General features: G+C 42.3%; 1 protein-coding gene across 5 annotated transcripts in view; it reads left to right on the top strand.

Annotated features, from left to right (window-relative positions):
- The window catches only part of BCL11A (B-cell CLL/lymphoma 11A (zinc finger protein)), a 97,038-nt gene extending 74,299 nt beyond the window's left edge, over positions 1 to 22,739 (top strand). The window contains exons 3-5 of one of the 5 annotated variants that reach the window (XM_012639230.1): positions 6,107 to 6,208; positions 11,535 to 11,677; positions 21,227 to 22,739. In XM_012639230.1, the coding sequence (XP_012494684.1) occupies positions 6,107 to 6,208; positions 11,535 to 11,677; positions 21,227 to 21,328 (347 nt within the window). In that variant the 3' untranslated portion in view covers positions 21,329 to 22,739. Of the gene's footprint in view, positions 1 to 6,106; positions 6,209 to 11,534; positions 16,757 to 21,226 lie in introns of those variants that run through there. The other 4 variants (XM_012639228.1, XM_012639227.1, XM_012639225.1 and 1 more) reach the window with 4 other exon arrangements.
- Positions 22,740 to 27,572: the final 4,833 nt, after the last annotated feature.

Genomic DNA, 27,572 nt, shown 5'->3' with positions numbered 1-27,572 from the left:
GTAAGTATTTGTTGAATGAATGCACGAGAGAATGAATGAACAGAATTTATTCTGGGAAACACACATTATGGGTAGTGAGGTACATGGTTAAACAAACAAAAAAATTTGTCCTAAAACAATTTGTCTTTTTATGCAGCTGCCCTCCCAGATCTCCTAGATAAACTCCACCATTCTAAGGCAAAAGCTTAAAGTGTAATAAAAATTTATCTAATTCACGATCAAGTGAAAATACTTTGGGCCCAGCGCCAAAGAATATTATTGGAGTGAACTTTTTCAACACCCTAAATTTAACCAGCTGGAATTCTTTTTTTAAGTACCATCCTATTCAACCTTTTGAAATGAAGGATTTGCCTTTTAGTAGGAAATCTGCATTTCAACACAAAGATGGAACACAATGTCTTTGGCTTAGTTACTCTTCAGAAAAGCAATTTTTTTTTTTTTAAATTATATGCTTTGCTTATGTTAAAGACACAGATTGCAGAAAAATTTTATTTAGGCTTGACAGATTGATGGCTTGCATTTTTATAGATAAAGGGGCATACGATATGTCACCTTTGCCTCCTCTCTTATCAAGAAAAGGCCTAGGATGAGAACTCTTAAGAGGTGAAATTAGTAACCTGTTGTCTGGATAATCAAGGCTCTGAAAGGACAGAATTGGTCAAAAAAGGAAAAAAAAAAGTTTTAAAATGGATGATTGATGTAATTAAAGTCACTGGTGAAGTATCAAGGCCCATACTTTGCATGACTGAGTTTCAGCGAAGAAATTCCATAGTGTGGCATCTAGAATTCTTGCTTGCTTTCGTTTTTTGCAGAATACACTTTTTAAAGAGCATCACGATTTGGTAAAATCTTAGCCAGTAAAAAAGCAATGAAGAAAAAAATGCTCATATAAATGCTCATTTCTAGAACAAAAGGGAATGTGATTTTGACAATATCGGAAGGTTAATTAAGAAGTCTGTTAGCGATGATAAAGCTGGCACATTTTCAGTTTAGATCGACCCAACTCAAGACACAGGCAAAGCTAATGTTTGCTCCATGATGCTAGAAGAGCTGGTGTCCATGGTAAACGTAGGGTCAAGGGCTAGAAGCAGCTGAATAGAAAGGACATTTGCTTTGCCGTTAGACAAAGAAGCCTCTACCTCACTGGCTGCACCGTTGTTATTTGTGTGGCTGGGGTCTAGTAATTGGATTCAGAACTGGAATTGGTTCCTTCAGGGAACTTTACAAACGTTCAGGATGCATTTTAAGTGCAGTCTAGAAGGTGGCTATATGGTGGGGCAGGGGTGAGGGGAGCGTGAGAATTGTGGACCTGGAGGGGACTGTAGCAGTCCTTTATTTTGGCTTGTCACCAATATAGAGATCCCACCCCATTATGGTGGGTTGTCATCCCTCTTCTTGAATATCCAAGGTGAAAGGGAAGTCATAGCTGCACAAGACAGCCTGTTCTACTCGGGACAGCTCTACTGCTTTTGTGCCTATCTCATGGAAATAAAAGAGGGAAATTATCTAAAAACATATGTTTATGAATATATATATATACACACACACATATATATTTTAGTGAAAGCACACGTCTTTGTACTCCTATAGAGAGGCCTGGGGTTTTATTAATAGTACCTGAAAAAAATTAGGCTCCCAAAGCAGTTGTAAGTATGTTGGAAATGATGCTTTGTGCTTAGCTGTTTTGGCACATTTGGAAATCAGCGATATCACCTGTTGCTTAGTAGACAGCAATGTGGCTGTATTACATGCCCAGTGATTAGTTTCAGAAACAAACAGCATGTTAATCGTAAGGAATCTTTGAGATGTTTTTGAGGAAACTGAAAACTTGATTTAATGACCTTGCATTCCAGGGCCATCCCAACTGGGCTTCTAGAGCTCTGTGTTGAAAGTTTGCACCCAATGTATACAGAAACATGAAGTGACCAAATGTGTCACATTGAATCAAAACCATTCCCAACTTGTTGTAGACTTTTAATGAGACCTGAAAAATAAGATTCATTATTTTTTATTCAGCCACAAGGGAACTTTGCAACCCTAATAATGCATAATGCATTTCTGAGGCCCTAGGTAGAAATGCTGGTAGAGAGACTTTTATGAAATAGAACAGGTTGAAACACCTTCCACCAGAGGAGTACAAAGCATTTGAAAAGAGGTGGTTTCAGAAGAGGGAAACATGTCACATTTGAGAGTCTAGAATGGGAAACAAGGGTGCAGTTGTTGCTGTATCTGTGCAGCATGCCACAGCTGCATTCTCAAACTTTTCAGCTCTTATGGAAGGAATAAGGACACCATTTGCCTGTAGAAGGTGGTTTGGGTGATGTCCCATGCTGAGAGGGCTCCCTAGATGGAGAGGCTGGGCCAGGACCTGCGCCTGGCCAATGACAGAGGTGGAACCTCAAATTCCTAATGGAGGGCTCTTAGGGATTCCTCAAGCTTAATCTGTTGTTGACTGTTCCAGTCCTAAAGGAGGTGGGTCTGGGACAGAAGGGAGGACAGCCTCATCAACACTTCCAGCTTCCATACCTTCTCTTACCCTAGGCTAGCAGCACTTATCAAACTTGATCTTGCATCAGAATCACCTGGCGTGCTTATTCAACACAGATTTCTGCTACCCCCACCCCGGTTTCTGATTCAGTAAGTCTGAGGTGGTGCCTAAGAATTTGCATTTCCAACAAGCTCCCAGGTGATGCTTATGGTGGGTGGGCCTGAGCTGCACTTTGAGAACCACTTCCCTGAGAGCACCAACAAAGAAATAAAGAGAACATAACTAGCAACCAGAGCCCCTCTCTCCCTGGGAGAATGAAAGTGAGGGTGGGAAGAGAAGAGGCCCCCAGCCGGGGGCAGCTCTTTTTCTCCCTCAGCCTGGAAAGGCAGAGCTGCTCCTGAGTTTGATGCTCAGACGCATTAATTGTGATACTTTACTTTGCCTAAGCGTGATGAAATAATTGAAGGCATCATAGCAAGAAGTTAAACCCTAGGGAGGCTATTAACAATTTAGCATTTCCAGTTCATGTGGGAATGTCGATTCTACTTACAGAGGAGAATATTGTGGACGTGTTTAGTGGAAGCAGCAGCAGAGTCAGCTGCTGTCCCCAATTGGCTTAGCTTTGACCCTCTTCCTTTAGGAGGATAAATGCAAGTCTGAGTCTCTCTCACAAACACAGTGTGCTTTTTTCTAAAGTAAATAGCTTGGCAGGCTGATAGAAATGGTTAATTCTGCAGGGGAAGCAGAGGTAAAGGGTAAAAATAGTGGGGGTGAGGCCAGGAGGCTCAGGTAGCAGAGAAGGCCTTGTTTTCCAATTGTGAAACCAAGTCAGTTCAGTTGGACCTTTCGAAAGCCCAACTCAACACTGCTGGGCTGGACTGGCCCCCAAGAGGTTGTTAAGTGCTGCTAATGGGTCAGTAGAAAGAGAACCCTCTTTATTGGCATTTCTTGAGCAGTGAAGACCAAGGCAGAAGGAGCAGAGGGGAGAAGATAGATGCCCCAGGAAGGACCACTGGACCAGGAGTCAGGAGACTAATTCTAATCTTCATTTTGTGGTTAACCATTAGTATAGTTATGGGAAAGTCACTTAATTTCTCAAGGCCCCAATTTCCCCATCTATATAAATGAAGCCATAGACTTGATGATTCCTAAGGTTTTTTACAACTTAAAAAACAAAAACCGTAATGCCAGCTTGTTGAGACCTCTCTTTGCCACGTGGCCTAGCACCATAGAGCAGCCGTGTGCTTCTTGGAAGACAATCCTTCCACAGGCAGGGGAGAGGAGATGGTCCCGGGATGACCCAAGTGCACCACATTCATTATGCAGTCAAACCTCTCTGCCAAGGACAATCTGCACTTGCAGCCACTCCCCAGCACCAGCACCACTGCCCCAGCTCCACCCCAGATCATCAGACATTAAATTCTTATATGGAGTGCGCAACCTAGATCATGCGCATGCACAGTCCACAGTAGGGTTCCCGCTCCTATGAGAATCTAAGGCCTCTGCTGATCTGACAGGAGGCGGAGCTTATGCGATGATGTAAGCGTTGGGGAGCGGCTGTAAATACAGATGAAGACTCGCTCACCCTCCGCTCACCTCCCACCACGCAGCTAGGGCCCCAGCAGGCTCCAGCACCAGCTAGGATTGGGCACTGCCACCCTAGAGAACTGGTCCAGCTGCTGCTTCTGCAGCTCACCTTGGTTAGGGCTAGCGGGTTTGTAGACAAACTTTGCCAACCGGAGTTATATTCCAGGGGCTAAACCTGGATTAGGTTGACAGTCCTCCTATTATCTTGCTGGAGACTTAATTGAAACACCTCAGGGTCTCTTCCCAGAGTAAGTGGCAGGGGATTTGAAATTAGGCTCACGCCATGCAAGGATTCAAGTATGTTGTTGCTTTTATGCCGGGGTCACAGAGATACCTGGGTTGTGTGAGTTTCCTAAAAAAAGGATTTTAGTTTTGGCAACAAACAAACTTAGGAAACAGCTGAGGCAAGAACAAGTGCAAAAATGGATTCTCACATTTCTTATTGAAAAGTACTAGGACTAAATCTGTAGTTAATTTTACCCCATACTCTCAATTCATTTAACATAAACAGTCAAATGTAGACACGCTTGCTTGTTAAGTCTGGTCTTCCTGCTTTTGTTGGTTCATTTTGTGGTGTTTATTTTGTTTTGGGTCAGAGAGGAGGAAGTGCCTCTATAGATGGTCTCAGGCTAGGTTGTGCCTCCACCAGGGCTTCCCTCTGCAGGCCTGGTAACAACAGATTTATGCCGCCTGCTTAAGAGCTTTCTCGAGCAACACACCATTGTTATCCACCAGGCTCCTCGTGAAAGGAAACCTTGTCCCATCTGCCCTGGCTGCACTTGGCAATGTGGTCTATATAAGGACAACAGGACATATTTTACACTTGAGATCTGCTATCCTATAACAACACTGCTAAGTGCTCTTAATATTAAGCTAACAGAAAACATACTGTTTACTCACATCAAAGTCTGTTTTTCTTCTCTCCTGTCTCCCCCTATCATCACAAACTCCAAACCTCTAGAATGCATGGAGCATCTCCTGCTCCATCTATCCTTTGCTCTGCTTCAAGGTGGATATGTAGTTAGTTGAAGGTGAACTTGGAACAGCTAGGAACTTACCACATAAACCAAAAAACCCCCAGGTTGCACAAACCAAATATTTCCTTTTCCCACACATTTCAATGCCAGAAATGCTTAATTGACTGCCAGACTCACGTTTATTGGTATGAGAAGTTAGTCTTCCTCACCACAGTGCAACAAAGTGCAGTGCAATGGTAAAGGCTGGCCACCGTTTCTGGGTGCTGCTGTTGGAATGCTGGTTCTTTCCTTGTTATTTGATGCTATGATTTCTCACTCTCAAGGTGGGAACTTGACCGAAGTTATTTTAAACCCAGAAGTCTAATTTTTATCCTCCACTGCCTTGTATTGTGAGAAGTCATGCCTATATAGGGTACTCCATTGATAGAATTCAAGAGTGTGGCCCAGCCAAGTTCTGAAATGCCTGAGGTTTCCCTGTCATTGAAGGTCCTATCACAAATCTAGCATGGAAAGAGGGGGGCAGTGGGATGGGGAAGACAGGGTCGGGGGGCTGTGGGATGGAGAAGGGAGGGTGGGACTCTGTCCCATAAAAAAAGGTTCACAAATGCACTCATTTCCTATCAGCGTATTGTTTTTTGCTTGGGCTTGTCTGTAAAGTCAAGTCAACGTGTGCACGTAAACCAGCCTTGCAGATAACCCCACCCCAATTTTTCTAACCTGTCCACAATATTATTGATTCTTCCCTCACTGCTTATATATCTCTCACAAGATAATAATCAAATATTAATAACAACAAATAAACAAGCAGATGAACCAAACAACTGCCCCCATACCCAAAATAAACCCCATCCCTTTTGTCAAAAAAGACCAAAATTAAAAACAAAAACAAAAAAACCGTGGGAAATAAATCACTACTGTTCTTTTGTTTCAGGCCTTGGGCCTGTTAACTATCTGCAAGGCTGTTGTAATGATGTTAATCTGTTTTAATGGAATTGAAATGTGATATCCTGTGGTTTATGATGCTTTAGTGCTTGATTTTGGGTTTCTTTCACAGATAAACTTCTGCATTGGAGGGGCCTCTCCTCCCCTCGTTCTGCACACGGAGCTCTAATCCCCACGCCCGGGATGAGTGCAGAATATGCCCCGCAGGGTATTTGTAAGTTGAGCATTATTTCTTCTACAAATGTCCATGTGTATAGAGATGAGAGTTTCTGGAAATTACCCTTACTTTTTAAGTACTAAAGGGAGTTACTTCCAAAATAGATTGGCATATGTATTATTCCATTACTCACTTGGCACCCGCTTCCCCACTCCACTGAGCCCCAGGGGACTTCTTTCCTCCCCTTTTTCTTTCTTTCTTCACTGAAGGCATGGAGCTGACAGTAGCTCCTCCCTGGGGGGTCTTCTCCCCAGGGCCTTGTCTGGCTCCATGGCTAGTGACTAGATACATCTATGCCTTCAGAGCCCATTTTATTGCTGGACATTCACTCCCCTGGTCTCCTTTAGGACTTTGGATTTAGTCCATGGCATGCATCTCTAGCCGAGGGCAGATCTAAAAGGAGTCAGATTTACTCCAGTGTTACTCTGATGCATATTTTTTATGCATTTACATGTGTATTTGAACATGGTATATTTTATAGATACATGTACCTTATATATGTAATGTGCATATATATGCACGCACACATAATTTCTACTTATTTTTCTCCTAGTTTTAGAGAAAACTGCACAACACTGTAGTTAAAAAGTTAAAATGTTCCACTGTCACCACAACCATACCAACACCACCACCACAATCATAGATTTACGTGTTCAAGCCAGCTTTCATAGTAGGGATCTTTGTATGAAATTTAGCTTTGTACACTTATGCAAATGTTTTTTGAAAGGTGTTGTTTTAGAAAGTAATACAGTTTGCTTCTCTGTGTAGGAACACATGATATGACTCATGCATGGCTAAAATGTTGCGGGGGGCGGGGCTGGGTGGGGAGAGAAGTGATTCCACCCTAAACACAAAAAAAGCAGGCTCAAGAAGAAAAGAAGTGTGACATCTAATTTTTATTTTGAAAATAAATGAAAAAGAACCTGCTGTGGAAAGAAAAAAAGAAAAGGGAAAGGGTCATGGAAAGGGTCAAGATGCAAGAGTTAAGGCTCTAAAGGGGACTGTTTGTTAGACGGGAGAGAAACTAGACTTCCCCATCTTGTGAATGGTATCTGAAGAGCAGGGCATTCACCCTGAGACCAAATTCAAAGCTAGTTGTTTATTTTTGTGAACGCATAGGTAATCCTAGGTAACAAAGAATTATTGTGTGAATTTCACAAGCCCTTGGTTCCTGAGGGCTGGGTGGTGCAGGGGTTAAAAGCACCTCACCTGCCCCCCCACTCCCCCAAGCTGGGCCTAAGCCTGGGTTAGGTCACAGATTGCAGAGAGTTTAGGGGATTGGACTCACGGTTTCAAGTCCCTACATGCTGGCTGGGTGGGGAGAGTTCGCCTCATTTTGCTGGGGGTGCCTGGGGCCTGCACTTGGCTGTGGGAACAGAGTCACCCTTGGAGGAAAGGGAAAGGAGGGAGTGGGCAGTTGAGAGAGGAGGATGGAGTTGAGAGGCCAAGGTGTGCTGGCCTGGGAAACAGATTTGCTCTCTCTTGGTCTTCCTGAGGGCAGGGAGTTTGATTTGACAGGTAAGAAGGTCGGAGCCTGATAGGGATCCCCTGTCCTCTCCCCCCTTCTCACAAAGGGAGGGTACGTAGTTTGCTGGCGCCCATGCTGGCAGGACCAGTTTAGGAGAAGACCAGAACAAGGTATGTGGACATGGGCTGTGGGGTTCCAGAGAGCTCTAGAACAAAGCTGACACCCACCCCACTCAGCTGCATTAACCAGCTGCCCTCGCTTTCAGAGCACTTAGCACTTACCTGTGGCCTCCCTGCTGGTGGACAGTCACTCCTGCCTCTCTCACCAGAGCCTCCTTTCAGCCTGGGGTAAGGCCTGGAGTCGGACCTTCCTCTGGAAGCCGTTCTGGGGATGTAGTGTCGTTAGTCATTACCCTCGGTAATTAATCACGCCTGGTAGTAATGAAAACTCACATTCATGTTGGACGTGATAGCTTCCAGAGGGCTTTTATATACTTCTGTCATTTGAACCTCAGAACAATTCTTTAAAGTCCCTGTTTTTATGCTCATTTTACAGATAGGAATCCTACAACTCAGAGAAATAAACTGACTGTCCCAGAGTCACAAGCTAGTAAAACACGGAGCCAGGGATCCCAGCCTTAGACCTCCTTGTTCTTCCAAATCTTGAGGTTTAGATCATATGGCTTTTTAGCCCTGGTGACACACTAGAAATGAGGGTCATTCCTTCCCATAAAATAAAATGAAATGAAATAAAATAAAATAAAAGCCAGTAGGTGGGCTAATAGCTAATTTTAACTCTTTTGATACCTCTAGTTCCTCTGCTTAGGGGCCAGGTCTCAGTTTATTGCTCTAAATCAAAACAATCCCTGTGAATGCCCAATGAGGCTCTCAAATTGAGAAGTTGATTTTCATCGGAGTAAATGAAGAATATTATTATATTTTTACACGTCAATAAATCAACGTAGCCCTAATTTTGCCACGCAGGAAATCAATTCTGGTCTTTCTAAACCATCAAAGATGTTATGAACAAAGTAATTTCACAAATTATGGCGAGTAACACATTTATTGATGACTGCAGTTTAGGAATTTAGAATCTGTGAGCACTGTAATATAATATGGTACACCGGCATGAGCTGAGTGAAATACAGATTATATGGTGAAATTGTAATGCATCATTTGCTATTAGTGGACTGGTAATAATTACCAGTTTCAAAGCAGCTCTTTCCATGTAATCTTTAGTCTCAATCGTAACAGCCCTTCTCATTGACATTATGATTACACTAGCTGCCCTCATGATCTAGAATATCTAGTTGATGGGAATACTAAAATGCGATAGTGAAAACTGTATGTTGTATGCTCATTATAAGATAAAATGCCATTTTCTCTGACCTGATGTATGAGCGAGAGGAGAGGATAACATCACAGTGTTAACATACTGTAGCATGATCACATATTGAAGCATGATCACATACTGGCTCTGAAAAAAAAATTTTAGGTAGCTAAGGGCAGCAAAAATAAAATGGACATTTCTCATTTAAGCCTTTTCAAAAGGATACAAATGAGATCCTTGATGTAGTGCCGTGTGCCACAGATTTCGGCATTTATCAATGGGCACATTCATGGCGCATGCCGAACCAGCATTACTAATAATAGGTCCAGACCTGGGCTTCAATAAAATATGATAAGGTACAATATGATTTTAAGGCATTTAGAGGGATGAAAGTGTTAAGGACTTGCTTCAAATGACAAATCTCCTTTTTACTTATCCAACTCAGATTGTCAGACTAAATGGGTATGATGATAGCCCAGAATCCTAGAGAGGCAAAGGAGAAAGCCACAGAGGGTCGTGGTTGGAACCAGATCATTTCTTTCCAGCCTATTTGGGACCCAAGTCATTGTTCAACAACAACAAAAAATTTATGAAAATACTCTGAATGAAGCTTTTTATTTCCCTTTGAAGAGAGGAGGCAAACAAAAATAGGCAGATAATGTGATACTAATGTCAGCGTTTTCTTTCAAAATCTTTCTGGCTTTTTTCCCCCCCTCCACGTTAGACAAATGTTTGAAACCTAATTTTGGTATCTTACCATCTAATCTTGTTAAAGAGATTTACCCAGGAGTGGGATATATTGAGTGAGATTATAAATGCATTGTAAAGTAAATTACAAGGTCAGGGCAGGAGTCCATTATTTAGACAAGTGCTTGAGCGAGGCTGGCTTGTTTTGGAATACGAGTGTTTGGGGGCTCCTGAGAAGACCCTGCCAGCTTTTCTTTCTGACTTGCGAAATGGAGGAATCATATAATTGATTAATTCCTCGTTCCCACTCTTTAGCTCCATGGTGAATTTTGTCCTTTTTAAAATGTTACTGGCAAATACTAGCTGTGGGCTTAAGGAACTCTTGTAAGCCCCTCTTTTAAAAGAAGGAGAAAAGTTTGTTATTTCTCTTATATTTTAAGCCCTGTCTTTTTTTGAATCCCTGGGAAATGATCTATTTTTCTCATCCTTGTCCTTTGGCCACCATCGCTTGTGCCCTTTTTAATGCTGCAGTTGACGGGTAAACTGTTGGTTAGTTACTCCCTTGATATGTATACATATATATATAATATATATATATTATATATTTGTTAATTTAGCTATCTCCAAAGATGAAAGATTTTGTGAAGTCAAACTGGTCCCTCTTTGCCAAAGTGGCATTTACCACTCTTGGGTTCTTTTCAGCAAGAGAGAAATAATGTGACTTAAGCAGGGCCCCTCTCCAGACGGCTTGGCTAGTGGCCAAAGAGTTGACTAGCTGAACTGTATCTTTCTGTTTCTTTCTCAACTGGAGCTGAGTCTCAGCCGAGGGCGCAGGATGTTGTATAATTTGGTTCACGTTGTTAGCCTCTCAAAATAATGAGGAGGAGGATAGTGTAGCATTTCTCAGCCTGCTGCCTGTCACGGTGCTGGCTGCTTTAACTATTCCTTAAACTAGGATGCTGTGTCTGCTTAAGTCGGCACCAGCCACTCCTAACTTCCGTGGACTTGCATTTGTTTGACTGGGGCTCAACTCATAAAGATTTGATACAGCTTATCAGTTAAATCTGAATTAAGTTGTTCTTTGGAGATTTTTACAGCATTCCTTGAAATAAAAATGGGTGTCCCTGGGAGGTGCTATAGAATCAAAATTGGGACTCACTGACCCTCACACAGGCTGGGATGTGAAAATGTTGCTGGTCTCTTTTCCATGGAAGTATTTTATGAGTAGCTTCTCATTTTAACAATCCAACAATTAGTGTGTTTCAGGCTAAGATTAAAAGCATCTCTAAAGGTCACAGAGTTGTAATGAGTTATCCTTCTCCTCTCTTTGGATATCTCTATGAAATAATTGCCTATTGATAGAGTTCACCTGCCACTGGACAGGGACTAGAATGATAGGATTTAGGAAGCAAAAAAGTTTCCCTTGGGTGGCCTTGTCCAAGGCCCTCACTTAACACAGAAGGAAATGGTGGCACACAGAGATGCCCCAAACTATAGCTGATGAGATTGGAAAGTTTAGAAGACATTTGCTGGGTTCCCTAGAATTTAGGGCTCCTCATCCCCAAGCTTGAGCTAGTCAGGATTTTTCCGCTTTGGGAATTGGATATAAAATTCTTAGAACTGAGTTTAACAGCAGAGAGACTGACTTGACAGATATTTCTTGGGCACCAACTTTCAGATGTGCTAGGCACTATTTAGACACAAGGGTAGTCAGTGAGGGCTGAGGCCTTGGGGTTAAGGGGTGGGGGCAGGGAAAGCTGGAGGTGGGACATAAATAAGCAATTGCTGATGCCCGCCTCGGTGATTAAACATTGATGTCGGTGTTGTATTATTTTGCAGGTAAAGATGAGCCCAGCAGCTACACATGTACAACTTGCAAACAGCCATTCACCAGTGCATGGTTTCTCTTGCAACACGCACAGAACACTCATGGATTAAGAATCTACTTAGAAAGCGAACACGGAAGTCCCCTGACCCCGCGGGTTGGTATCCCTTCAGGACTAGGTGCAGAATGTCCTTCCCAGCCACCTCTCCATGGGATTCATATTGCAGACAATAACCCCTTTAACCTGCTAAGAATACCAGGATCAGTATCGAGAGAGGCTTCCGGCCTGGCAGAAGGGCGCTTTCCACCCACTCCCCCCCTGTTTAGTCCACCACCGAGACATCACTTGGACCCCCACCGCATAGAGCGCCTGGGGGCGGAAGAGATGGCCCTGGCCACCCATCACCCGAGTGCCTTTGACAGGGTGCTGCGGTTGAATCCAATGGCTATGGAGCCTCCCGCCATGGATTTCTCTAGGAGACTTAGAGAGCTGGCAGGGAACACGTCTAGCCCACCGCTGTCCCCAGGCCGGCCCAGCCCTATGCAAAGGTTACTGCAACCATTCCAGCCAGGTAGCAAGCCGCCCTTCCTGGCGACGCCCCCCCTCCCTCCTCTGCAGTCCGCCCCTCCTCCCTCCCAGCCCCCGGTCAAGTCCAAGTCATGCGAGTTCTGCGGCAAGACGTTCAAATTTCAGAGCAACCTGGTGGTGCACCGGCGCAGCCACACGGGCGAGAAGCCCTACAAGTGCAACCTGTGCGACCACGCGTGCACCCAGGCCAGCAAGCTGAAGCGCCACATGAAGACACACATGCACAAATCGTCCCCTATGACGGTCAAGTCCGACGACGGGCTCTCCACCGCCAGCTCCCCGGAACCTGGCACCAGCGACCTGGTGGGCAGCGCCAGCAGCGCGCTCAAGTCCGTGGTGGCCAAGTTCAAGAGCGAGAACGACCCCAACCTGATCCCGGAGAACGGGGACGAGGAGGAAGAGGAGGACGACGAGGAAGAGGAAGAAGAGGAGGAAGAGGAGGAGGAGGAGCTGACGGAGAGCGAGAGGGTGGACTACGGCTTCGGGCTGAGCCTGGAGGCGGCGCGCCACCACGAGAACAGCTCGCGGGGCGCGGTGGTGGGCGTGGGCGACGAGGGCCGCGCCCTGCCCGACGTCATGCAGGGCATGGTGCTCAGCTCCATGCAGCACTTCAGCGAGGCCTTCCACCAGGTCCTGGGCGAGAAGCATAAGCGCAGCCACCTGGCCGAGGCCGAGGGCCACAGGGACACTTGCGACGAAGACTCGGTGGCCGGTGAGTCGGACCGCATAGATGATGGCACTGTTAACGGCCGCGGCTGCTCCCCGGGCGAGTCGGCCTCAGGGGGCCTGTCCAAAAAGCTGCTGCTGGGCAGCCCCAGCTCGCTGAGCCCCTTCTCTAAGCGCATCAAGCTGGAGAAGGAGTTCGACCTGCCCCCGGCCGCCATGCCCAACACGGAGAACGTGTACTCGCAGTGGCTCGCCGGCTACGCGGCCTCCAGGCAGCTCAAAGATCCCTTCCTTAGCTTCGGAGACTCCAGACAATCGCCTTTTGCCTCCTCATCGGAGCACTCCTCTGAGAACGGGAGCTTGCGCTTCTCCACGCCGCCCGGGGAGCTGGACGGAGGGATCTCGGGGCGCAGCGGCACGGGAAGTGGAGGGAGCACGCCCCATATTAGTGGTCCGGGCCCGGGCAGGCCCAGCTCAAAAGAGGGCAGACGCAGCGACACTTGTGAGTACTGTGGGAAAGTCTTCAAGAACTGTAGCAATCTCACTGTCCACAGGAGAAGCCACACGGGCGAAAGGCCTTATAAATGCGAGCTGTGCAACTATGCCTGTGCCCAGAGTAGCAAGCTCACCAGGCACATGAAAACGCATGGCCAGGTGGGGAAGGACGTTTACAAATGTGAAATTTGTAAGATGCCTTTTAGCGTGTACAGTACCCTGGAGAAACACATGAAAAAATGGCACAGTGATCGAGTGTTGAATAATGATATAAAAACTGAATAGAGGTATATTAATACCCCCCTCACTCCCACCTGACACCCCCTTTTCACCACCCCTTCCCCATCGCCCTCCAGCCCCACTCCCTGTAGGATTTTTTTCTAGTCCCATGTGATTTAAACAAACAAACAAACAAACAAACAGAAGTAATGGAAGCTAAGAATATGAGAGTGCTTGTCACCAGCACACCTGTTTTTTTTTTATTTTCTTTTTCTGTTTTTCTTTTTCTTTTTTCTTTTTTTCCTTTATGTTCTCACCGTTTGAATGCATGATCTGTATGGGGCAATACTATTGCATTTTACGCAAACTTTGAGCCTTTCTCTTGTGCAATAATTTACATGTTGTGTATGTTTTTTTTTTTTAAACTTAGACAGCATGTATGGTATGTTATGGCTATTTTAAATTGTCCCTAATTCGTTGCTGAGCAAACATGTTGCTGTTTCCAGTTCCGTTCTGAGAGAAAAAGAGAGAGAGAGAGAAAAAGACCATGCTGCATACATTCTGTAATACATATCATGTACAGTTTTATTTTATAACGCGAGGAGGAAAAACAGTCTTTGGATTAACCCTCTATAGACAGAATAGATAGCACTGAAAAAAAAAATCTATGAGCTAAGTGTCTGTCTCTAAAGGGTTAAATGTATCAATTGGAGAGGAAAAAAAAAGGCCTTGAATTGACAAATTAACAGAAAAACAGAACAAGTTTATTCTATCATTTGGTTTTAAAATATGAGTGCCTTGGATCTATTAAAACCACATTGCTGGTTCTTTCTACTTGTTATAAACTTGTAGCTTATGTCCGCATTGGGTGAGGTAATAAACCTTAGGACCTAGCATATAATTCTATATTGTATTTCTCACAACAGTGGCTACCTAAAAATATGACCCATTATGTCCTAGTTAATCATCATTTTTCCTTTAGTTTAATTTTGTGAACAAAACTGATTATACCAGTATAAAAGCTAGTTTGCTCCTGGTAAGAGCTTAAAAGAAATGGGCTGTTTTGCCCAAAGTTTTATTTTTTTTAAACGATGATTAAATTGAATGTGTAATGTGCAAAAACCCTGGAACATGATTAAATACATTAGTGAGGAGTTCATTTTATGAAGATACTTGTTTTAAATAATGTCTTTTTAAAAAATTCTGGCACCAAAAAAATAGATCCAGATCCACTTGGTTGTCAAATGGACAATCAAATGATAAACTTTAAGACCTTGCATACTATAGTAAAAAGAAGAGGCTGACAATAAGTTTCGACAGAGGAAAAAAATAAGTGATTTATTAGCACAACGTGGTACTATTTGCCATTTTAAACTAGAACAGGTGTATAAGCTAATATCGATACAATGATGATTAACTATGAATTCTTAAGACTTGTGTTTAAATGTGACATTCTTAAAAAAGAAGAGAAAAAAATTTAAGAGTAGCAGTATATATGTCTGTGCTCCCTAAAAGTTGTACTTCATTTCTTTTCCATACACTGTGTGCTATTTGTGTTGACATGGAAGAGGATTCATTGTTTTTATTTTATTTTTTTAATTTTTTCTTTTTTATTAAGCTGGCATCTGCCCCAGTTGGTGTTCAAATAGCACTTGACTCTGCCTGTGATATCTGTATCTTTTCTCTAATCAGAGATACAGAGGTTGAGTATAAAATAAAACTGCTCAGATAGGACAATTAAGTGCACTGTACAATTTTCCCAGTTTACAGGTCTATACTTAAGGGAAAAGTTGCAAGAATGCTGAAAAAAAAATTGAACACAATCTCATTGATGAGCATTTTTAAAAAAAAAAACTAAAAAAAAACTTTGCCAGCCATTTACTTGACTATTGAGCTTACTTACTTGGACGCAACATTGCAAGCGCTGTGAATGGAAACAGAATACACTTAACATAGAAATGAATGATTGCTTTCGCTTCTACAGTGCAAGGATTTTTTTGTACAAAACTTTTTTAAATATAAATGTTAAGAAAAAAATTTTTTTAAAAAACACTTCATTATGTTTAGGGGGGAACTGCATTTTAGGGTTCCATTGTCTTGGTGGTGTTACAAGACTTGTTATCCATTTAAAAATGGTAGTGGAAATTCTATGCCTTGGATACACACCGCTCTTCAGGTTGTAAAAAAACATACATTGGGGAAAGGTTTAAGATTATATAGTACTTAAATATAGGAAAATGCACACTCATGTTGATTCCTATGCTAAAACACATTTATGGTCTTTTTTCTGTATTTCTAGAATGGTATTTGAATTAAATGTTCATCTAGTGTTAGGCACTATAGTATTTATATTGAAGCTTGTATTTTTAACTGTTGCTTGTTCTCTTAAAAGGTATCAATGTACCTTTTTTGGTAGTGGAAAAAAAAAAAAAGACAGGCTGCCACAGTATATTTTTTTAATTTGGCAGGATAATATAGTGCAAATTATTTGTATGCTTCAAAAAAAAAAAAGAGAGAAACAAAAAAGTGTGACATTACAGATGAGAAGCCATATAATGGCGGTTTGGGGGAGCCTGCTAGAATGTCACATGGATGGCTGTCATAGGGGTTGTACATATCCTTTTTTGTTCCTTTTTCCTGCTGCCATACTGTATGCAGTACTGCAAGCTGATGACGTTGGTTTGTTATGTAGTGTGCTTTTCGTCCCTTTCCTTCTATCACCCTACATTCCAGCATCTTACCTTCATATGCAGTAAAAGAAAGAAAGAAAAAAAAAGAAAAAAAAAAAAAACCAATGTTTTGCAGTTTTTTTCATTGCCAAAAACTAAATGGTGCTTTATATTTAGATTGGAAAGAATTTCATATGCAAAGCATATTAAAGAGAAAGCCCGCTTTAGTCAATACTTTTTTGTAAATGGCAATGCAGAATATTTTGTTATTGGCCTTTTCTATTCCTGTAATGAAAGCTGTTTGTCGTAACTTGAAATTTTATCTTTTACTATGGGAGTCACTATTTATTATTGCTTATGTGCCCTGTTCAAAACAGAGGCACTTAATTTGATCTTTTATTTTTCTTTGTTTTTATTTTTTTTTATTTGGATGACCAAAGGTCATTACAACCTGGCTTTTTATTGTATTTGTTTCTGGTCTTTGTTAAGTTCTATTGGAAAAACCACTGTCTGTGTTTTTTTGGCAGTTGTCTGCATTAACCTGTTCATACACCCATTTTGTCCCTTTATTGAAAAAAATAAAAAAAATTAAAGTACACAATGTAAGCTTCTTGTGTCCTCATTTGACACACTCTGTAAATTACTTTCAAGAAAATAACAGGTTTTAAGAGAAGGCCAGTCAGTCTTTTTCAGGATTATTTCTGTGGGCATTTTGATGTGTGTATTATATTCTAAAGGAACATACAGTACTTACTATATTAAAATAGACATATCTCAAATTATGGAAATAGTTTTTAGGCTTTACAGTTCTAGAATAATTTTCAAGAAATGGAAGGTGTTTTCAGTCTGATGTTAAAAACTTTTGCTTCATCTCTTTGCAGACATCTATTGACATATAAGTGACAAACTTGCTGGTAATAGCATCTTAAACTTTTATTTCCTTTGGATTTTTTGCTGTTCTTGTTGTCTAAAAGTTCTTTTCTATTCTCCCATTCTTGCCCTATCTTAGAATTAAAGAGTTTTTGGTTTTTAAAAGTCAGCTCTTTAGTTTTCACATAAGAATCTTTCCACATAACAAAAATAACTCCATGTCTCAACCTAAAAATCTAGAAACAAAGGCATCATGTTAAAAAAATAAAAAGGGAGGGAAAAAAGAGAGAAAGAGAAAGAAAAAGTGGCAACCAGGGGTTTATCCAGACATGGCCAAATCTTTGAAATCAGCTACTGATTTCCTAAGATGTATGATGGTTTGCCTTGCGATTCTGAGATCTCAGGTACCCTAGATACCGCAGAGTGTTTTAGGTGTTACTGACAGCAAATGAAGGAGGGAATACCCTTCAATTATCTTTTTACCAATCAACAGATTTAGGAAACGCCTTTGAAAAGCGAGTTAGGTCTATTTTAAAAACCCCTCCTTAGATATCCGTGTTGTCAGTTTCCCAGATACTGCATGTTGCAGCATCTATTTGCTTTATTAAAACACATACCTTTGTGAGACTGTCCCCCCGTTCCCAGTGTAGATGAATGGACACAACATTGTTCTTATTCTTGTTAAAACCAAAACAAAAGCTGTTCTGTTGTCTTCTTGTAACATTTTTTGTTGCTCAGTTCTTATGCCCCAGTGCCTGTGAGGTAGCCTTTTCATGTAATGCCTTTTATCTCAGGCAAGAATAGCTTTTTATCTTTCTAAAGTATAGAGAAAGTAGATACATTTTTTTTAAAGCCAGTTTGGATGGGAAGCAGAGAGTGGGACAGAGAGGAATCCACTAAGAGAGGATTTTGGAGAACATTGCGCAGGAGCTAGGGTGGCGCGCCTTGGAGAACTTGATGTTTGCCAGTGAGCTGAGAACAGAGATACTGTATGTGTTTCAGATTAGGTTACTCCAAAACTGAATCAAAGCGCTGCTCAAGGCAGATAGAAATATTCCCTAATGCTATGCCGGTTTTAGACGTGGTGACTGCTGTACCACCATATTAAATGTCCATAAAACCTCTGTGTGTCCCTATTACCCTTTTATTAGGAGCTATGAGTGCAGCTGTGTAGGTTTTATATACAGTATTCATTTTAATTTCTCAGTATATGATGCTCTTAGTGTAATTAAGTTTTCCATCCTGACAGACAGAATTAATGGTGGATACTGTATACTTGTCTGTTTAAATTTCTTAAATCAAACGCGGAACGGGGAGGAGTGCAAACATCTGGTGATAAATCACAGATTATGTTTGATTTACATGGTCCCAAAGTTAAATAAATTTATTGGGAGCCAGGTTCTTCAGGTTACTTAGTCTCCTGACTTATTGAATCCTTCTGATAAAATATGATTTCTGAAGTTGAGTGAACAATAGAAACATGAAAACCTGGCCAACATGAATATAACTTATAAACGACATTTTGTATCAGGAACTCTAAAATTTAAAATCTTAATATAAAATAACATAAAAAACATTTCCAATAGTAAGATGAATTCATGATACATTTTTTAAATGAGGAAATACTAAGAACATTAATATCTCCCCAAATTCTCAAGTTTTGTAACACTCTTGACGTGCTGATGGACTGTTCTCTATGTACCTGAACTCCTGATGCTTAAAATTGTTCCTTTTTATCTTCATTTTGAGAAAACTTAATAAACAGGAATACAGCCAATACTATTTCTCACAGATTTTAACCTAGAAACTCTTGCAGTATGTATACAGCCTTCTTCCCAAGACCATTTGCTTATCCATGCTTTGTTTAGGACCTACAAAAGGGCTGAAACCAACACATTTTAAAGGTTGCTAAGAAGTAAGGTGAACACAGGTCTTCATTTGCACCAGCCATGGCAGGAAGTGTGAAGTAGTTGAGTTTTTCCCAGGGCATTCTGTGAATATAGAACTGTTTATTTGAATAGCATTCTTGTATATGCAATAAGTACATATTGTATATATTCATAATGCTCGAAGTGAGAATTTGAAAGGAAATGGTGGTGGGGGGTTGGATTAGATATAATTTCAACTGGCGAAATAAGGAAATGAACTGGTTTATTCACAGACACTAAAAGTATGCTGAAAGGTGCTGGGATTATTTGGGGCCTTCCTGAAAAGGAGTTGAGAAGCCTCAGGCCCATCCTCTCCTGCTGTAGCACTTTACACAGAAAGTGAGGGAGGAAAATACAGTGTTTTCTTTTTTTAAACCTCTTTTCTCCCACCATACACACACAAACATGATTTCCTATGACTGTGTTGTAACTGTTGTGTTCTTCGTCATGATTCTGTTACGCCATTGTCCCTGGGCCTGGTGTGTTCAGGAATGTACCCATCCCATTCTCTTTTTTCAGACAACTTCCCATTTAAAAAAAACAAAAATTGTAGGATTTTGCCGGAATGAGGATGGGATTGGCAGTGTTCTTTCAACCTGCATGGAAAAAATGTTTTTTTAAGACTGCTAACTTTTAAAAGGCATACGCCATTTAGCAAATTCTCCTAAGTGTCTCCAAAGGCTCTGCAACTTTCCCAGTTTTAGAGAAGTGGACATGAAAACACAGACGGAATCGGGATTGTGTGCGTTTATGCCAGGGCTGCTGTGGCTACGCACGGGGGGCGTGGAGTGCTGGGTGCGCACCTTGGCTTGCGGGCATCTCGTTACCCCATTTGCTCCCGCACGTGGCCAGTGCCTCGGCCTTCAGGGGAATGGGCCTGTTTCTCTCTCTCTCTCTATTTCCCAGTGTCACCTACCGTCATGGGATACGATTAATTCCTCCCTTCCAAATGGCAAAGGTGACCAATACAGTTCACACGGGTCATTGTACTACAGAACCTAAACTTGGCTGAACACAGCTCCATGGTTGATCCAAATACTGTTTTTCCTTTCTGTAAAGTGGCAAAAACTCTTTAAAGGGAGCACATGTCTCAGGTCTTTCATAGAGAAGCCGAAAGGGCAAATTAAGCAATTTCCCCAAAGTATCCTCTAAAGCAAGAACCCCCAAACCCACAGGGGACTGTGCTTTTAAATAACCGTGAATGCGGTACATGCCCACAATATACGTTGTCTGTTAGGGCTTTAAATATTGGTAGCAGGTCGGACAAAGGGGTTTGCTTGGGGTATCAGCTAAAGGGGCCTCAACAACAGTGACTTAGCGCTGGACTGGGAATGGGATTCCCCAGAGCCCACCTGGACACAGCAGGCCCCTCAGCCCAGGTCTGCGCTGCTCTGCTCAGAGGGGATGCCTGAGAGCGGCTGAGCTCCAGACCCCGGGCCTCCTGCGGCGCCAAGTCAGGGGAGAGGAGGCCCCAGGCCCCTGCTTCGGGTCGCCATGGCAACGAGGCTGGAATGCCACAGTGGTGGCCCTCTTCCTCGGCACATCCGGACTCCCAGTTCCGCTGCTTCAAGTCAATGTCCACAGCAAGGGAGGAACTCCGGAGGAAAATAACCATTCCCTTCTTCCCTTCACCACTGCCTTCCCCCTTCCAAAAAGAAAAAAAAAAAAAAGGAAAAAGAAAACTGCATGTTTGAAAGAAACTACAGGCAGTTTTTGGTGCAATTTGAGAGCAACTATTTTGGGTTCTGGTTTTCTCTTCAGAGATTTGTTCGCCTCTTGTAAATCGTTGGCTGCTTTGACGTTGAACTTGATGACATTTCATGTTTTCGTTGTGCTGCTTTTACATCAATTTTGATTTTTTGTTTCTTTATAATTTCATTATTATTTTGAGAAGATGTCCCTCTTCCCTCCTCCCTCTCCCGCTCTCCTCAACCAAAGGACTGTTTCTTACTAAGTTTTCTCAGTCATAAGGGAAAGTGTTTCCTTCCAGGTGTGTCCCGAGTTTATTAGGACTATCCTCTGACTGGGTGGGGGGCAGTCTGGGTCCTTTGGGGGACGGGAGGGAGGGAGGAGTGGGAAAGCCACTCAGAGGTCAGAGATATCTGGGGAGGGGAGAAAAGTTTGAAATCATGCTTAAGATGCCAGTGGCTCAACTTGTGGTTGATTTAAGTTATAATTTTTAAAAGCGAGTTAGAGAACAGAGAAATCACTGGGCCAAGTCACACCTGTACTTTTTTTTTTCCCCTCCTCTGTCTCCAACCTCTTTCTAGGTTCTTCACACACCCCCATTCGGCGTAGTACCCAGAGAGCTCAAGATGTGTGGCAGTTTTCGGATGGAAGCTCGAGAGCCCTTAAGTTCTGAGAAAATTTGAAGCCCCCAGGGGCGGGGTGGACCTGTGCCGCCCAGCCGACGTCAGCGTGGTCTGTCATCCTGCTAGTTTGTGGTGTTTTCTGACAGTAGCCTCCAAGAAGCCGTTGTGCGAAGACAGAGTCCTGCAGAGTCCTTCCAGCCTGGGCCTGCAGTGCCATTTTATTTATATTTTTTAATAAAAAGCAAAAACAAAAAAACAGACCCACATTGGAACAGTGATTCAGTCCCATATAGAGGGCCTGTGGACCATCACTGTCCCGAGTGATGTCCTGGCCATTTTGAAACCAGCCAACCTAATTACCCGTATTGTGGAAATGAGCATGAGTCCCCAACCCCTTGTTTCTATACATTCTATGTTGTCTTTTAAAAAGTGTGCTTAACATTGACACAATAAATGTTGGAGCTTTAGGTGGTGTTTGCTTGTTCTTTAATTATTAATGCTTGTAGGACAAGGCAGCTGCTTATGGCTTTGTATTTTCTGTACCCGTTTCCTGCAAACACTCACTGCGTGGGTAGGAGGAACAGATTTGAGGAATGGGTAGGAGATGTAGGAGGGGAAATAGGTTACTGCTTATCGGATGACATAAATTTTCAAGGAGAATCAAAATGCAAAACTTGGGAATGAATCGTAGCAATATCATAATTAATGTAGTAGTAGTGTTGCTGTTTATTAATGCTGAAGTGTGGTTTTCCTAACTGTCTGACTTATAATTTGCATACCATTAAATAATGCATAATATGGCATGCTGAATCCTGTTTTTCAAATATATGCTTTTGGTGGTTACCATGCAGGATTTGAATTTGTCTTTTAATTTAGCTCAAGAAAGATAACGTCACTGGGTGAGTGGTAAATCCTAAAGAAGGTGATAAATGTCAGTAGTTGCTTATTAAATATTCCAATTTTAGATTCCCAAACCTTCGGCAAATAGATCTTAATGTAGACAAACAAACAAACAAACATAAAACTTACTCTAGTACTTACATCAGGAAATTTGGGGCAGATTTTATAGGGGGAAAATTATAGGAAGAAAGAGGTTTACATCAGAATAGACCATTGTAGTCATAGTAATGCCCCATTCCTTAGAAATTAGTGCCACAAATAAGTTAGGTCTACAAACAGGTGATAAAAATTCCTTCCAGCCCAGATAATTTGCAAAGAACTTTTCTCAATTTGATGTTTTCTGCTGTCTGGAGATTCAGAAGAGAATTAGAAACAATATAGCATATTAAAATAGGTTTATAAATAATAGAGCTCAGGCACCTGTGTGTTATAGATTTATATGTTGGCTGTGAACCTAAGTGGGGAAAATCTTACCCACTCACCCTCTAGCTAGATTATCTTGCCTAGTGAGAAGATAGCAAAATAATTGGCATCAGGCTTCTTTCCTGCTTATTCATCATAAATAATGACTCCCCACAGTAGTGTACTATGTTATACTCTATGTGGTGCTTTCGTGTACATTATTTCATCTGATCCTCGTCGGGACAGATCTCACGACTTCCACTTTATGGATGGGGGACTGAGGCACTCACCAAGGTTAAGGGTTTGCTGGAAGGCACATCAGTAAGAGGGAAAGCAGAGAAGCCAGCTTTTCTGGTTTCTAGTCCAGAGCTAATTCCACTGAAGTCTGTCCAACTGATCAAAGGGAATGTCTCTCTATGTGTTAGCACACAAGCCATAACTGTTCACAGACACACGCATGTGGCTTACATGCACAGGCCCAGACTGTCCTTCGGTAAAGGCATGCAGAGTGGCCTCTTCCACCAGCAGCTGTGTGCACTGCAGAAGGGAGCTTGGAGCAAGGGTCCCACCTGGCCATCTCTTTTCTCTTGTGGCTTTTGCATAATAAATAACCCTGATGGCACAGGTGGCTTTGAAAGACTTTGGAGAGTTCTTCTCAGCTCTAAGTGAGATGGGACTTCCAGACAAGAAGTAATTTCATGGAGAAACCCTCTCCCTGCCCCACGCTCTCCCTCTGTGTTGTTGAAACGTAAGACTGTTAGGGATTCTGGGACAGCATCCTCCCTAAATGTGCTAAGCTCCTTCCCCATGCTTAGAAAGAGTGACACCACTTCCAAAGGGAGGCCAGAACGGAAACAGAACAAACAACCCTGGGCTTTGAGACAACTTCGGCCTTGGTAATTGCATTGGTGATCATGACACTTTCATCCCTTATCTTGTTTCCACTCTGCACTTCTTATTTCTTCTCAGAGTCAGTTTGTAAATAAATGGGTATCTCTAGAAGTGGGTTTTTGGGGGGAATGGGAGAACTGAAGTGGATAAAGGATATCTTTTTTCTTTCCTCCCTTTGGAGAAGAAAAATACCTCACTAAAACCAAACCAAACCAACCAACCAACCAAACAAACAAACAAAAAACCCATGTCTTCCCCCATACCCTTTTTAGTTGAAAAAAAATAAAAATTCATTTATGGAATTCATTATGAAATGGTATTATGCTACGGCTAGAACTTTTGAAACTCCACATAGGATTGATGATTTGGGAAGATATCTCTGTGCGATACATCAAGGTCATGGTTATCTATGAATGGTGGAAACGGGAAAGGACTGACAAATCTGACTGGGGTCCTCACTGTGCCCTCTCTGGAGAGTGGAACTTCAAATTGCAGAGAGATTAATTGGTTGCTGACATGCACTGAGCATGGATTTGAAGACACAGTCCTGGCTACCTGGAGGCTGGGGACCAAAAACCAGGGCATTGATTTTACCTTTCCAAGCTTGGTCTATGAGCATTAATTCTGTGGTCTGTCCATATTGTCACACTATACGAAAAGTTCTGTAAGACTTTGGTGACCATGACAGCAGAGAGACTCTGAACCTCTGCAGCACCTAGCACCCAATCTGCTGAATTTTGGCCCTGCTGAGAAATAATTGTATCAAAATCCAGTGATAGTTTAAAGAACAATCATAAGCAAGGGGAGGAAACTTAGATTCTACTGAGGTCTAACTGAGTGCCCCAAACCTTGGCAGAATATTTCCTGGACATTTTTGTTTGGTGCTTTCAAGAGCATTTTAATTAGAGCCTAGCCATCCAAGTGGTCAGGAATGTATCTTTAGGTTTTGTATGCATTGACATGATTTTTTTTTTTTTTTTTGAGAGCTAGCTAATGAGGTTAATGTTGAAGAAGACAATTATTAATATTAATATGGGTTTTTTAAACCTTAGTGTTAATGTTTATTCCTATAAAAAATTTTTAATTTACAAATCTGTGTCCCTGGAAGTAGTGATAGAGAGGATTAGAACTGAAGTATTTTGTAGGCTGTTGGTTCTCTCCTTAAAGTAAGCTGCATAGCTTTGGCTCCATTTTGGGTAGCGTGTAAGGGAAACAGATTTGAGGAATTTTGAGTCTGGTGAAAGTTCAGAAACAACCAATGTTGCAAGCACCCCTTCCTTCTTCAAGAATTCATCCTGCCTGAGTTCTTAACCAGCAGGGAAACAATAACATCATATTTCTTTTCTCTGACACCCTGATAGAGACAACACTTTCCATTTTGCATTTCCCTGGAGTTACATTAAGCCAAAGAACTTCTCACTTCCAGCAAAATCTAGAAGCAATAATTGTTTTCCTTTCTTAGTATAAATTAAGATACCTTATTCCTAATCACATTACCTTTACCCTTGTTTTATATTTTTAAAAATGCTCCCAGGAAATACTTAAGGCTTATAGAGCACTTTTATATACATGATAGAATCAATTTTCCCTGTGATTCTATAAATTAGGTAGGAAAAGCGTAGACTAAAGCTAAAAGGAACCATAGCATTCATTCAGGGGCAGCAGAGACCCCAAAATTAAGTGAAGTACCTAAGATCAAAATGTGGGAAAAAAAAGTCAGAGCCAATCTTGAAACCACACAGTTAATGGTTAAGTCAGAATTGAAACCCAAGTCTCCCAGCTCCTGTGCAAAGGAATTCAGGTGACAAATCTCTCCCTTGTGACCCACTAAATTCAGAGACAGGAATGGCAGAAAATTGTGCATTTCAGAAGGATTTAAGAATGAAATCAAAAGCTTGTTTTGGTGATGCCAGTCCTCGTAGGGAACATGTAAGCCTGTCCCCTATGGAATATGGGTTTCTAAAATAGTATTCCTACGACAAAGAACATTTAGGTCACAACCTGGACGGATTATCTTTAATTCACCCCTTCCAATGGTAGAAATAAACCTAGGGACGGACCAAGATTGCTGAGAGATGGCTTTTAAAGTTAAAAGGGCATAAAAAAGAGCTATTCATCAACCAAATTCATCTCAAATGACTCAAATAGATCTCACAATCTGTTCCATTCTCTAGACAAGATTTAAGAGAAACACCCACTTAATTTGAATTTTGAGGCCACATCACATCCTGTTAGGGAATCCAAATAGCCAATAGCATGACCTGAATCTTGTTACTGGGAATATTTAATTTTGAGTTCAAAGGTGGTGAAATAGCAATGAATCAAAGGGAGGGTTGATAGAAATGGCATACAACTCTGGGTTGTGAGGATTATTTCACTTAATATGCTATTTATGCCTCACGCTCTTTTTCTATGCAAGATGAAGCCGTATTCATTTTCCCTTTGGATCAGGGTCTCTGGCTCTGTTTAGAGATGTACAAATCCTGCCTCACCCTTTACAAGATCTGCTGCATTCAGCTCTTCTGCTGCCATTTCGTGTCTTGCCAGTCACCCTTTGATTCACGTTTACTTCTTCCGGTGGACATGGGTTGACTTTGAATGCCTCGGCCAGATAGGGCTGCAGTTCTGTGTGCAGCAGCTGTTTGGAGCCCGCACAGGCGAAGCCCTCACTGAAATAGGAACGAGACAGCGGGAAGCCTCACCCAGCAGCAGCAAATCAAATATCTCTGTTGAGGATGGTCTGAGAGGAAGTAATTTGGCTGATTTTCCCCCCAGTGATAGTTCCCTGCATTTCCTTAGATGGTAATGCAAACAGGCAGCTCCTGCTGCCCATTCTGAACCTCCTGCTCCTCTCTCCCTGCTGATTTGTCCCTCTCTTCAAATGCGTAGAAAGCCAACCAAGAGCTGCCACAAGGTGCTCACAGATGATCTTCCTTTTGGCACTAAGATTTGAGGAGAGTTGCTCACACCCCAGTTTCTTAATGACTGATTTTACCTGTTGCTTCCTTCACCACACAAAGGGGAAAAACCCAAATGCAAATATTCCTCTTTAGAAACTCACTCAAAGCTCATAACTCAGGAACACAAGAGATTTCCCTTTAAAGCAGTCCCCTTTGTATGGATTTGCCTGTGGCCACCATGCCTTATTGGTGGAACTCTTTATTTCTCAGCTTTTTGGAAAGCACATATTCTTTTCCCTCTGACACAGGCTGATGTGTGGGGGTTGGGGGTCCTGTGCTTTTTGGTCCAGACTGGTGACCGGGGCTGGTCTCTGAGCCTGCAGCTCCGGGCTGTGATCCTGGCTTTATTGCCATGCTGACCCACCTGACGTCCCCTCGCTTGGTATGTGACCCATTCAAGGCCCATTCCTCCCTCTGAAGAGGAGGGGCACTCTGCTTCCTACCTACTGCCTCCCAGCAGCACATAGCCGCACAACAGTGTGAGACGTTCGATTGTTCTGGGCTCTTCTTAGGATTGGGGGTGTTGACATCCAGTCTTGATGACCATGGGGAAGTGGGGTTCTCGTCCATCTTAAGGGTGTGCTTTCCTTTGCTTTTTGCTAGTAAAGCCGTTTTCTTTATAAGTGTATGTCACAGAAAAAAGTGTCCGTGATTTTTGTTTAGAAACTAAAGCCGTCATCACGATCCCATTTTTTAAACAGTTGCGTGTGCAGTGTTCAGGGTGCATTTTATCACTTTGGTTGGACCTTGAGGTTGGAGGTCCCTCTTTACCCCGTGCCCTGCTGGAAGGTAGCACTGGAGGACAGCCCTCTCCTACAGGGCCTCGGCAGCTCCTGGAGGGCGGCAAAGCACCACACTTGTTCAGCTGCCTGGAGATTGAGGCCCAGATGTGTTCAAAATGTGATCCTCTGACTAAGAACCTAAGCCTTCTCATCCTGGGCTGGCAGACTGCTCAGAGCCTGATAAAGAGGAAAATATAGGTTACAGGAGACATAATATTATCAGCTAATGTTTGTTCAGAATTTACTACATTCTAGGTACAGTGATAAGTGTTTTCCATGCATGTTCTTATTCCTTCTTCATAACCATCTCGTGGGATAGATACTATTACTATTCTCATTCTACTGAAGCTTAGAGAGACTAAATGACAC

Source organism: Propithecus coquereli, unplaced genomic scaffold, assembly GCF_000956105.1.
Source record: "Propithecus coquereli isolate 6110/MARCELLA unplaced genomic scaffold, Pcoq_1.0 Scaffold138, whole genome shotgun sequence".
NCBI classification, from domain to species: domain Eukaryota; kingdom Metazoa; phylum Chordata; class Mammalia; order Primates; family Indriidae; genus Propithecus; species Propithecus coquereli.
Note: the sequence above shows the minus strand (reverse complement) of the source record. Positions and strands in the feature narration are given on the sequence as shown.